The sequence below is a fragment of the Pyxicephalus adspersus genome, chromosome 9 (assembly GCF_032062135.1).
Source record: "Pyxicephalus adspersus chromosome 9, UCB_Pads_2.0, whole genome shotgun sequence".
Classification (NCBI taxonomy): domain Eukaryota; kingdom Metazoa; phylum Chordata; class Amphibia; order Anura; family Pyxicephalidae; genus Pyxicephalus; species Pyxicephalus adspersus.
The window spans coordinates 61313990-61327418 of record NC_092866.1 but is presented as its reverse complement, the minus strand read 5'-3'; the positions used below and the strand labels follow the sequence as shown (position 1 = coordinate 61327418).

General features: G+C 39.4%; 1 protein-coding gene across 1 annotated transcript in view; it reads left to right on the top strand.

Moving 5' to 3' along the window:
- The window catches only part of SBF2 (SET binding factor 2), a 244611-nt gene that overhangs the window by 188818 nt on the left and 42364 nt on the right, over window positions 1–13429 (top strand). Inside the window, exon 16 of the mRNA XM_072421567.1 lies at window positions 1207–1275. Within this exon, the coding sequence (XP_072277668.1) occupies window positions 1207–1275 (69 nt within the window). The remainder of the gene's footprint in view (window positions 1–1206; window positions 1276–13429) is intronic.

Sequence of the window (13429 nt, the reverse complement as noted above, 5' to 3'; positions counted from 1 at the left end):
ATTTCATAGCTAAAGGTTTTCTGAAGATAATTGTATGCTGTGGTTAAACGTTTATTATACCGGACCATACCGCCAATATGTGCTTAGAAGGTCCCTCCATCTCCATATGTCACCTGGGAATCTCAGTGATGTCACTGGTCTCCCAGGAATAGATTTGTTGCTGCATCAGTGATGTAACTGGTTTACCTTGGATGCATAGGTTGCTGTATCAGTGATGTCACTGGTCACCCAGGAATGGATAGGTTGCTGTATCAGTGATGTCACTGGTTTGTCTCCCAGGGATGGATAGGTTGCTGTATCAGTGATTTCACTGGTTTCCCGGGGATAGATATGTTGTTTCATCAGTAAGGTCACTGGTTTCTACTAATTGGATAATCTGAATCTCAGTGATTTCACCATTTCCTAGTAAATGATTTTGCATCCTCAGTAATGTCCCTGGTCTCTAATATGTGTTTAGGCTGCATTCTCAGTGCTGTCATTTGTGTTTAGTTATATCACACGCTGCATTATAAGTGAGGTCTCTTCTTTTAATGAATAAAGTCATGTCATCCTTTGTGTTCTCAGGTCTTTATTGAACTGATAGGCTTCACTCTTAAGGTGCGTACACACTTCCAATTTTTATCGTTCCAATCGAACGACGAACGATCGATTGGGCAAAAAATTGTTCGTAAAAAAGTTACCAACGACGCCGACGAACGAGGAAACTCGTTGGAAACGAACGACCGGACCGGCGGATCGGACGACGATCGTTGAACATCGTTCGTGTGTACGGTCGTTCGTTGATCGTCCATGTTCAGAGCATGCGTGATGAACGAACGTCCGTTCACTTTCCTGTCGTGCACATAGTTCCTCTATCGCTTAAACGATCTTATCTATTGTGTGTACAATATCTACGAACGATCGTGTCGTTACCTCTATGTGCAGGATCGGTGCTATACGATCGTTCGTATATATCGTGCAGGAACGTTCGTCGTTCGTTTTCCGACGATAATAATTGGAAGTGTGTACGTAGCTTTAGTAATATCTCTGGTCTCTCATGCATGGATGGGCTGCATTCTATGTAATATAAATGGTTACTATTGCATGTATAGACCTAATTATCTTTGATTTCCATAGTCACTGGGAAATGGATAGGCTGCATTCTCAAAGATTTCAGTGCTCTCTAGCAATTAAAAGGGTCTAATTGCTTTTTTATTTTATTTTCAGGACTGCTCCAGCTTTGAGGAATTTCACATTGCAGCTCAGTTGCTTCCACTGGCCACTGCATTTTGCAGGGTAAGTAACAAGTTTTAATTGGTATGATAGCTCCTATTAAAGTTTCTTTATTTTTGCTGCTTCTAACGCTATATAGGGAATTGTTTAAGGCTGAAAGCTAGTGGAATTCAGTAGTTCTAGCTTAAAAAAATAAGATATAATATAGAGCACAGAGTTACAATAATTTTTGCTTTTATGGGGTTTAGAATTAAGGTAAACATTTTTTTCTCTGGAGATTGGCCACTACTGGGACATTTACATACCATACATACCCCAGGTTTAAGAAAACAGTCATATGCACTATTGTCTGGAAATTCTGGAGTTCAGTAACAGATCCATGCTTAGCCCTCAGACATGAACCATAAACTTGTCATGCAATTTACAGAAAATGGGGTTGTAAAATTAAAAGGTGCATACTATTAAACGGATGTGACTACACCTGACCTCTGACTGCTATCCCGTATGGAAGAATTTTCATGGCTTCATTTGGAAGGGGTTAAAACTCACTACAGTCAGTCCTAAATTCCTGTTGCTATTTTTAATGTGTTTATTATGAAGCCTTTTTTTAATGCGATTGCTCATACTTCCATAACCTAAGTTTATTTATTTTCTGCATCCCACTTCAACCACAGGAAATGTAAATCCTTAAGCGGGAATCCTAATGGATAATCACCAGCTTGTGAAACATTAAAGGGGGGGTCACCTGAACACCGCCACTTACCCTCTAAACTTTATTAAAAAAAACAAAACAATGTGGTCATGCTTGTTTTCAGAAGTGCGGATTATTTTGTTACCACGTTTCAGATGCATCATTTAAGGGAATACAAACACAAACACATGATTCACTCAAGAAAGAAATGATCCCTCTGCTCTGTCACGTAGCAAAACCTCGTGTGTCTAAGGTCATGGAGATCGCATCTTCCTGTTGTTCACACTAAAGGAATTTTTTTTAAACAATAAAAAATAAATAAATTCTTTACTAAGTTACTTTTTTTACCGCAACAGTCCAAATATAGGGCTGAGCAATTTTTATGCCGACTGTTTACATAATACATACTAAATGGAAAAGGTTTAATGACACCAATGTTTTCAGTGGAATTATCAGGAACGCTAAAGGGAAAATGTTATGTAAAGTGGTTTTGTAATATTTGTTAATACATTATAATTATTATTACACAGTATTTATATAGCGCCAACATTTTAAGCAGCGTTGTACAAAGTCCATAGTCATATCCCTAGCTGTCCCTCAAAGGGGCTCACATGTCCCTAATATAGTCATATGTCTTTTTAACATAGTCTATGATCATTTTTTTAACCTAACTGCATGTTTTAGGAATTGAAGAAAACCTACACAAATGGGGGGGGAGAACCAACAAACTCCATGCAGATAGTGTCCTGGTCAAGATTCGAACTAGGGACCTAGCGCTGCAAATGCCAGAGTGCTAACCTAGGGCTATGGTGACACTAAACTGGGGTCTCCAGGGAATGTGGATGTACTGCCAGTGTATGTTTCTGGTAACAAGAACAGGAGCTAGAAATTTGCAACACTTGCATAGTTCTTCCTCCACCCTCCTAACGGGTGGGGTAGGGACATACATGCTCTGGCAGGTTTTTGTTTTGTCTATTTCGGAGATGAACCTTCCTCACTCCCTGTCCTAATAACACAGGGTGATCAGTCGAAGTGATGGTAAATTTTGTATTGTAGCAAACAGAAGCAACAAAACCCCGCATTAGTAGAACTGGGGTGCAGTCTGGGTCTTCCTTTTCCTAAAAGATGGATGGAGGTTAAAACACCAGGATAAAAAAAAGGTGGAAAGATAGTAAGCTGTGGATTGGCTGGGTTGGAAGTTCCCACATACTGAAAGGTTTCCTAAACCTGTCCCTGGGCTGAAGGTAGAGAAGGAGGTAAGGGCAGAAGTCCATAAATGTTCTATCCATTTTAAGCAAATTCTGTATATTTAGCCGGCATGTTTTGGTGAACACATGGCTGAAATCACTATAACATTAACATCCAAAAAATAGGCATACATTAGGCCTGCAATATTGTAGTATTAGCAGCGCAAAGTAATAGTACAGTAATATTTATATCCATCAGCCAAAACCACGCATACGGTTGACAAGGGCAATTTGTGAGTGCAAGACGACTATCAGAGCATCTCTAAAATGAAATGTGTCCCGGTATGCAGTGTTTAGTGCCCATAAAAACCGGGAGCAGGCAACAGGGTCATGGGGTACCCACAGCTTACTGGTGTATGAGTGAAGGCTAGCCATCTAGTCTGTCCCGTATAAGAGCTAATATAGAACATGTTGCTGAAAATGTAATGCAGATAGAAACCATAGTTCATCACATCTTTGAAGTTGTCACCATTACCCATGCAGACCCCAGACCACTAGTAAAAGAACGTTACAGTGGAGCAATGAGAGAAGGTTGCCTGATCTGGGGAAGAGTGCATCATTTTACCTGGTAAAGAAATAGCAGCAGGATGCTCTATGGGAACAAGCACTGAACAAATGACTGGGGACAACCACTGTCTTCATGTTTCTTAAGGTGAAGCATGCAGAGTGTGCCTTCTGTTCATTTACCCCTTCTATAGAACTGAATAATGCTCATGAAAGATTGTTTCCAGGGACAATAATCTAACTAGTGTACATAGCTTTATCCCCGTGTCACAAAGACAACAAGGAACTCAAAGGACGTATTAGCCCTTCCTCACCCTATACAAAGTTAGGACAATGTTGTGGCTGGCGTTGGGCTTTAATGTTTTATTCCATGCATGGACAGATCTAGTAAACATCTGACTCAAACTTCAGAACAGATGTGTTTTCAGAGCTTTATTGCGCTTGTCATTTATCTGATAAATTATCTGTTTTTGTACCATCTTAAGTTTTCCACACTGCACCTGTCAGTGATTTCTTCCTGGCCTTGTACTTTAAAATCGCAAGGAAATTCGGATACGGTTATTTCAAAAGAGGCAACGTTGCTGTAACAGAAATAAAGCCAGGAAACACAAACTTTTGTCTTTCTGTACTGCAGCCAAGACACTGTGCTGTGTCTGCCAAGCTTGTACCTTCTCCGGATCCTCTTAGATTGAAAACTTCAAGTTTTATTGAGCATAAACAAGTGTAATGATCCAAAGCAGGTGCTATGGAGGGATTAAAGGAAACGTTGCTGCAGATCTGGCCCTTTCCCGTACTCAGATGACTAAGCACGAGGGCCTATAGTCACACTAGTCATATGATTAGTGTGTATCGGTCACATCCACTGCATTTATAGACTACTCTTATCTGAACACTTTTCCATAAAAATTGAGACTTTAGTCTCTCTTGCAATATCAGAATTTATAAATAAAAGACCAATTGCAAAGTGAAGTATCAACTACTTATTTATTCTACGTTAAAGAAGACTTAAACTTCAAAGGCTGGTCAAAAAAACAATTATTAGTTAAGGTTCTGTCACTATTATTGTCTGTGGCCTCTCTGCAGCTTAACTTTTCCCCATTATTGACCTAAATATGTCTTATGTCTGGCTGTATAGAGGCGGCCATCATGGTAATGATGCGTGGGTTTCCTCCGGGTACTCCGGTTCCCTCCCACATCTCAAAAACATGCGGTTAGGTTCATTGGCTTCCCCCTAAATTGACCTAGACTACATTAATAACAAATGACTATAGTAGGGACATTAGATTGTGAGCTCCTTTGAGGGACAGTTAGTGACACAACTATGGACTCTGTACAGCGCTGCGTAATATGATGGCGCTATATAAATACTGTATAATAATAATAATAAAAGCAGGGTTTTGCTTCCTCATGACACAACCCCCTGCAAGGAGAACAGTGGGCAGCACGGTGCCGACATTGCTAAATTTCATTCCAAAATCTCATGAGGCCATGAAGCAGCAGTCTCTTAGATTTCACCCCACAGATATGCAAAGCTGAGTCTGCAGACACATACATGCTCAAATACCCTCACATACCACAAAGCACAATGCTGTTTTTCAGGAGCCATTCCAGGCTAGATGTACTTTTTAGGTAGACTTAACATTTTAAGATTTTCCCTATACCAGCAAATAGCTTTTTTTTTATTCCAGGTCAACTAAGGTTAACATTTCAAATCTAGACAGTTTTGGTTCACTGTTTATTATTGTGATTTCTAAATGTAGTTGTCTGCCTACAGACTCTTTGTCTTTCATTCTAAATGTACTCAAAGAACAGTCCTAAAGGGGCTCAAAGTCACAAATCCCACTCATTCAGCTGTGTACATTTCAACTTGACCTATTGAGCTCCGTGGACAGCAGACTTTTTCAGCAAAGTGGCTGAGGAGAGCCTGGAAAATGCATAAAGCTCCATTTGGTTGACGGACTATTAAAAAAAATATTCAATATTCCATGTTAATAACAAAAAATATTTTTCAGTCCTGAACTTTGAAACAAAGCCACTGCAGTAACAAGGAAAGGTCTGCTTTTTATCTGCCTTACCTCATTGCAAACCTGACTTTTAATATTTAAACTGTAGTGATTGGCAGCTGGGAATTCCGGGAAAAAGTAAAACAACCTTCAGAGATGGGAGATGAAGAGAGTCATGGGAGAATGTATTTATAAACAGAGGAAAGAGCTTATCTGGCTGCTTTGCCAAGTCAGAGGTTTTGTACAAGAGAGGGGAACACTTGACTGCCTTTCATTTGCAGAGCTAGTAATTATCGCTCCGGCTGCAAAGACAAAACATTTTATTGTGGAGCGCAGGTTCAGAGTACCGGAATAGATGACCCTCATCGCTACCCCCTGCTCTAATCACACAGCCTGAGCCTCGCACCAAACTGATCCTCTTATTTCCAAAATCTGCAGTTATTTATGGATGCGGGAACCAACAATTTCAGCCTTAATTATCAGTTTTTCCGCCAGTGTGGGATATTACGTTGGCAAAACTACAGCGTGCACAAGGTCGATACCAGAGCGAGGAGCAAAACAAATGTCAGCTTACATCAAAAGCAATAAAGTGGACTTGTGTTTTTTAGCATGCCACTGAATAAATCATTGGATAGTATGAGAGGGGAAAAAAAAATTGGCATGTATGTATTCCTTTGTACAACAACCCCTTGTGACTTGGATGTCTGACAGATCTAGCTCAATGAGACAAATCAAATGTTGGTCTGTGGGGTCATTTCCTAAATGCTATGTTGGGTGAATTTGGGTGGTAAGCTGTTTATGAGCACTATGAGCTTTTTGTAGCTGACAACATAGACAGCTACACAGGAATCCAAATTTCAGTGCTGGCTACAGTAAGACCATTGAAACTTTCACATGCCTACCCGTAAACTTTATAAAGTTATGGTGCCCGGTAGGTAGGTTATTTAACAGGCATGGTAACTCAATAAATATAACTCGCACCTTGCAGCTCGCAAATCTCAACCAGAACACTGCACGGAATTTGCATGTTATTTCCATGCTTGTGTGAGTTTGCTCCAGACAATTTGGCTTCCCCTCACACCCTAAAAACATATCGGCAGGTTAAATGGCTTCCTCCAAAATAAGCCTTAGAATGAATTATGGTGATGAGAATACGACTATGATTAGATTGTAAGCTTTTCTAAGTCAGTGACATGACTATGTCACAATTTTTAATATGTCAATGCCAGGGGCTCATATAGAGAGGTGCAAGGGGTGCCGCTGCACGAGAGTACTGGACCCTCCTAGGGCAACAGGAGCCCCCATAGAAGCCCCAAGTCCATTCAAATGAGGGGTCCCTAAGTTAGTTCTGCACAGGGACCCACTTTTGGCTACATTCCCCACTGGTCAACGCTGTACAAATGAATGATGATAAAGTCTTGATGTGTTTTGGTAGCAGAGTGTGAAATGTGACATTGGTTTATATTAGTAGAAGAAACAAGCTATGCCTCTTCATAGCCACTGCACTGGGATGTCTATTTGTATTTAATAATAATAATAAAATAAACTATCATCAATTGTCAAAATATTTTACAACTGAGGAATTCTCCATAATTGTAACAGACTTCAGATGATATGTTTGGCTTTGGCTTTATTGTTTTAGAGTCCTGATAAAAGGAAACCCCCAGATTGTTGGAAACATGATCATCATATCATTCTTGGTCAGCTATTTGTTTCTTAGTTTTTTCTGCTTCTGTATTGTGTGAATGTCTTCTCTGTTCAGCCCCCTTCTGCTTCACGATACTCATCATTGCTTGGTATGCATTGCTAGCCTGCAATCATAGAAGAAGATTGCCATTTCTATATCAGAGAATTCAGAGTTTTGGGGTTTCTCTACAACATCAAGACATGGAAATTCAGTATACATTTTCCCGAATAATTTCTTGTTGAGCTATAAACACCTTTTTTCATTTTATATAATGTCTTTATTTTTATTTAAATGCTTTACTTTTGTAATATTTCCTTTAAACCTTGCCTAAAATAGGAATGCAATTTTCATCTTTAGCTTGCAAGATATAAATAGCATAAAGTAATTCTGTTATTTTTTCCCATTGGTGGTGAAAGGCAGAAATGTTGCACTTTGTTATGTGACACCTCCTTCCATATTGACTTTGACCTCCCATCCTTTTGGGAGTATTTAAGTACTTTGTACCCCCCAGTGTTTGGTAATGAGGCCGTGTGGCCTCGTGTGACCCGGTCGGCCAAGGTTAAGTAAGAGGAGCGGAATTGTTTCTGTTGTGTCTGTCATTCCTACAAGTCAATCTTCCCATTCCTGGACTTCATTTTCTCCATCTCCAGGGATTGTTTTACTTACGTGCACTTTCTGTACATCTTGATACCCATGGCATTGCCACATGCTGTTCAGCACTAAAAATGATTGTTTTGCCCCAAAGGAGCATAACATTGGCCATAAATGGTAATATTTGGGTAAAGCAATTTTTTTTTCATTTGTATAGATCAGGTATTGTGCCATTCACTGATACAGTTGTAGAGCGCATTCTGTTTAGGTACGACCAAAGGCCCCTGCATGACTGCCAAAATAAGTCCAAAATCCACCTACTATGTGATGCCAAAACCTCAAAAAATAAACAAAGAACTTATTTTACCCTCCAAAATTCAGCCAAATCCTTTGTTTTTCTCTCACCTGCTCCTTTTTCCCTTTTTTTCAGCTGAGTGAGGAGAAGCTGTAGGCAGGTTATGGCCCCTGTATTGTGACCCAACTTTAGTCGGGTGGTGCGCCCAGCTAAAAGGTGCTAAGGAAAACACTTGGTAGATCTGTCAATCCAAAAAACAGTGGGCAGAATTTGGCATGGCTTGGGATTCCCAAGAATTCAGCAATGGCAATGCTGATCCCCACACCCCCTGCAAAATCTTCTCATCCAACAATCAGGAGCAGCTTTTATAAGAGTAACAACTCTGCGTTGAACATGGGAACAGTGCAGTATTGTTGACACCACAATAAGCTGCATTAAGTGAACGTTACTAGCAGAACTAACAGGTATTTGTAGGACTTTGCAGGGTGACTTAAAACTGTGCATATGCATAATTAGTACTACACCATAGTTCTACTTTAAAATCCTCAGTGTGCCACATTTTTGGGAATGATCTGATGAGCCAAATGCTGACATCCTAAATATGTGCAACACTCAGCACTAAACCATGTTTCAGGTTTTTGAAACCAAGCAAAGTCTGTTTTGCACAACCCTAAATTAAAGATAATACCCAGAGTAGATTTTTTCATGGTAATCATCACGTTATTAACATACAGAGCATTGGATCTGCAACGTAATCTTTTATTTATGGTTTTGTAAGGTTTATTAGATATGTTTGAAAAGTAGTTACTTAGGAATATATTCAATACATATTGCTGGCAACAGCTTCAAGCCTCTGAATGCATCTTAAAAAAGTGAATAAACATTATTTGCTGAAATGATAATGGTTTGCATACGTGTTCAAATATTTAGTGTAGACTTCCAAGGTGAACCTGTACAGTGAATAACCTAAAGAAGCATTTAAACCTTAAGGATCTCTTACAGACCGGATAATCTGAGAGGAAACATCTGATTGTCGGATAATCTTTCAGATGAGCAAAGATCATGCAATCACTTGCCTAGGTCAGACATGTTGCCAGCACTGGAGGGAAACTTAAGCATTATTTTTTCCATATAGGAAAGAGTTTCAACCAAATTTTGCTGACTTGGAACAAGCATACAAATCAGGAAAGTCAGAACTCCTTATCTGCATACTTGTTTCAAGAATTGAGCTCAGAGGACTGACATGACAGCCAGGCAAATTACGTTTTTTTTTAATTGAGCGGTTAGCAATAAAATTGTGCTTTTTGAGTTTAAGTCCACTTTAATAATATCTATTCATTAACATTTAATTACTGCAAATATCTTTGTTTTATCATTCTGAGCAGCTGGCTGAGACATGCTGGTATGTATGTAGTTGGCCTGTTTATCCTCTGTACATGGAATTCCATCTATACAATTCATCAACATTGTGCAAAAAAATGATTTCCCCAGGACAATGCGCTGGCCCAAAAAATGTGATCTAACATAACAAACTGTAAATGAATAAGAGTAAGAGGAATGAGCGAAGTGCCTTGGGAAATAAGGACAGAAGAGGCATTTTCTTCTCTCTGCTCTCCGGAATGTGTGTGTGTTATATTTATGACTCAGGATTGCAGCAGAATCTTCTCTCCCCAGCAGAGGCAGCTGCCTGCTCTCCACATCCAAGATGACACAGCAACTTGGAAAATGAGATACAGATCGCAGCAACACATCTCTGTGTTTGACCTGAATGCCTCTGCCCCACTTTACAATAAATTGACATTTTTTTTAGAATTGAGGAATGGAGGTGTAGATTTTATTAGATTATATTTGTGCGTCCCAAAAATCTTTCTTTTGTGGCTTTTTTGCCTACTTCATAAAGCATTTAGGGGTTTGTAGAGTAGTAACCAGTGGAAAATGATCTCCTGCACTGATGACCTCCATAGTTTTTTTAATAGTGTCACTCTGCAGAGCCATTGGCCGCGGTGGGGCTTTTTCTCCTGTCTGCCATTGTAAGGCACATTCTGCTAACTCGCAACCAATGTAAGGATCATTCTTCCCACTGTTCACCAATGTAAGGATCATTCTTCCTATTGTCCACTAATGTAAGAATTGTTCTTCCCGTTGTCCACCAATGTAATGATCTTTCTTCCTGTTATCCACCAATGTAAGGGTCATTCTTCCCGTGGTCCACCAATGTGGACATTCCCATTGTCTAGTAATGTAAGGGTCGTTCTTCTCGTTGTCCACCAATAAAAGGGTCGTTCTTCTCGTTGTCCACCAATAAAAGGGTCGTTCTTCTCGTTGTCCACCAATAAAAGGGTCGTTCTTCCCGTTGTCCACCAATATAAGGGTCGTTCTTCCCGTTGTCCACCAATGTAAGGGTCGTTTTTCCCATTGTCCACCAATGTAAGGGTCGTTTTTCCCATTGTCCACCAATGTAAGGGTCGTTTTTCCCATTTTGTCCACCAATGTAAGGGTCGTTTTTCCCATTGTCCACCAATGTAAGGGTCGTTTTTCCCATTGTCCACCAATGTAAGGGTCGTTTTTCCCATTTTCCACCAATGTAAGGGATGTTCTTCCCACTGTCCACCAATGTAAGGGATGTTCTTCCCACTGTCCACCAATGTAAGGATTGTTCTTCCCATTGTCCACCACTGTTAGGATAGTTCTTCCTGTTGTCCTCCAGTGTAAGAGTCTTTTTTCTGGTTGTCCACCAATGTAAGGGTCGTTCTTCCCGTTGTCCACCAATGTAACGATCATTCTTCCCATTGTCCACCAATGTAAGGATCGTTCTTCCCCTTGTCCACCAATGTTAAGGGTCATTCTTCCATTATCCACCAATATAGGGATCGTTCTTCCCGTTATCCACCAATGTAAGGGTCATTATTCCATTGTCCACCAATGTAAAGAGCATCTTCCCGTTGTCCACCAATGTATGGGGCACTACGCTGACCATCATTGCAAAAGGATTTCTTTCCACTTACCCCCAGTGTCAGGGTGCCCTTTTCCTATTCACCATAAACCACCCACTGGTTTGGCTAATGTACTATAATCTGCAGATAAATTATTAGCAGGGGGTTCCTTAGGCCTGAAAGTTATTTCAAGGGTTTATTTACAGTAAAATGTTTTAGTAAGCCTACTGTAAATATGTTTGTAAACCCCACATCTAAGATGTAATATATTGCATCTTAGCAGTCCTTGATGCTGTGGCTTCATTCGTTTTACTTCAAGTTATTCTACCTGTATTTTCACCTGGTGAATATGTGAACAACACAATTTCTGGGGCTACATTCACTGCTACATTATATCATTGGGGGAAGCCATGTTTACCATGCAGGCCAGACCTAAAGCATTTTTTTCTTTTTTTTTCCTCTATGGGGGAATTAGTTTTAGGGACAGTAGATCTGTACAATTACTGTGCAAATATGGATTTCCCCATCTGAATGTAGGTTCCCTTTAATGTGCCTTTTCTGCTAATATTACGTATTGAAGAATCTCAGCACCTGGCTATGGATTATTGGTGGAATTGTCGGCCTCCCTCCTGCACTCTTATCCTCTAACCTGAAAAAAGCGGTTGTGTCTTGCGCAGAGATTATCCGCATACAATGCCGAATATGTTTATCCTGTTTACTAATCTTCTGTTTTGGCAATTTGAATGGGTTCTGGCAAATGCAAAGTTAATTAAAAAGTTTTATTCATAATTATGGGAAAGGAAAGTCTCTCGTATTTCCTGTTTGTCTGTGTCCATTGCCTGTGGGAAAAGCAAGTCTGCTCTTTGGACGCTTGTAGTTAGGAAATGACGCATAACACAAGACTTGTATTTAAAGAAAATGTATTGTGGTTTTGTCTAGATCTTATTTCTTATCATCTGCGAAAAGAAATAGTTTTTTTCTGGCCAGGAGATGGAGCTGTAGGTTCCTTTTGAAATGTTTACATGTTGGATCTTAGCTGCTCTGTTAAAATGGGCCTTTTGTTAATGGAGCCCAATTGTTGTCTGTCATTGACACCCCTCATCCCTTTCATTTCATGCTGTAATCAGAGAAGAATGTCGGAATTTGAAATGAGAGAGGGAGGAAGAGAAAGAGAAGAATGTTAGGAGTTAGTATCAGAAAGAGAGAAAGTGTTAAGGGCAAACAGCTTCTGATGGTATACAACACAGCTCTGTGAATCCTTTCTCATAGGTGCTCTGTGAATTCTTTCTCATAGGTGCAAAGTATAGTAAATGTTTTGTAAAGCAAAGAATTTATATATATATATATATATATATATATATATATATATATATATATATACATATCACCACTTTATGTTAAAAAGTGTATAAAAAAACATGTAGATTCAGATTATATATATTTTTGTATCAATAAGTTACCAAAAAGTTATCTCTAATCTTTTATATTTCTTTATTTGCTTTTTGTATTTTCATAACGGTTTTCTATATGTATATTTGTCGAGTTTCCCCTCATTGGCCATCTGCATATTACTGAATGCGGTCAGCACATTTACTAATAATTAGCAACAACCAAATATAGAAGAAGCCCAATAGAGGTTTTTTCACGACTTGATAATGTTTGCAATCATGTCACACATTGCACGTTTTTAGTTGGACCATAATGCCTCTAGCTGATATTTAATATAAGCCGTAGTTTGGTTCTGGAATTTGTTGTGTGCAGCGCTGCGTCCACAACAAGCCACTTAATGACAGTAACATTGAACATTAAGCGACACGACAGTCTGGACAATGACCGTTTGGCACTGTTTTGTTATACAACAACTTACCTTGACCTGACCTTAATCTTTATATTTGTGTTGAGCGAGCACTGCAATGTGTAACCAGGACACGGAGTTCACACGGCCCAGTGTGATGTACAGCACATTTATAACCTACTCTGTGTACAGTATTGGAAACAAATGTTTCCAATACTGCTTCTGCTTTACAATTATCCTGACATTAAATTTACTAAAAGCACCGAACAAAATACAAAAAACAAGGGAAAAAAGCAATAAAAAAAAAAGGGACGAGAAAAAAATGTTTGGGGGAGGGTCAAGTGATAAGGGATAGTAATTCCATACCTGTGATTTACTTGCATTTTCAATTCAATGAAGTTGTTTATTATCGTAACATGTCCAGACATATTGGATTATCTATTAAAGGCTTGTTTTTGTATTTCATACGCT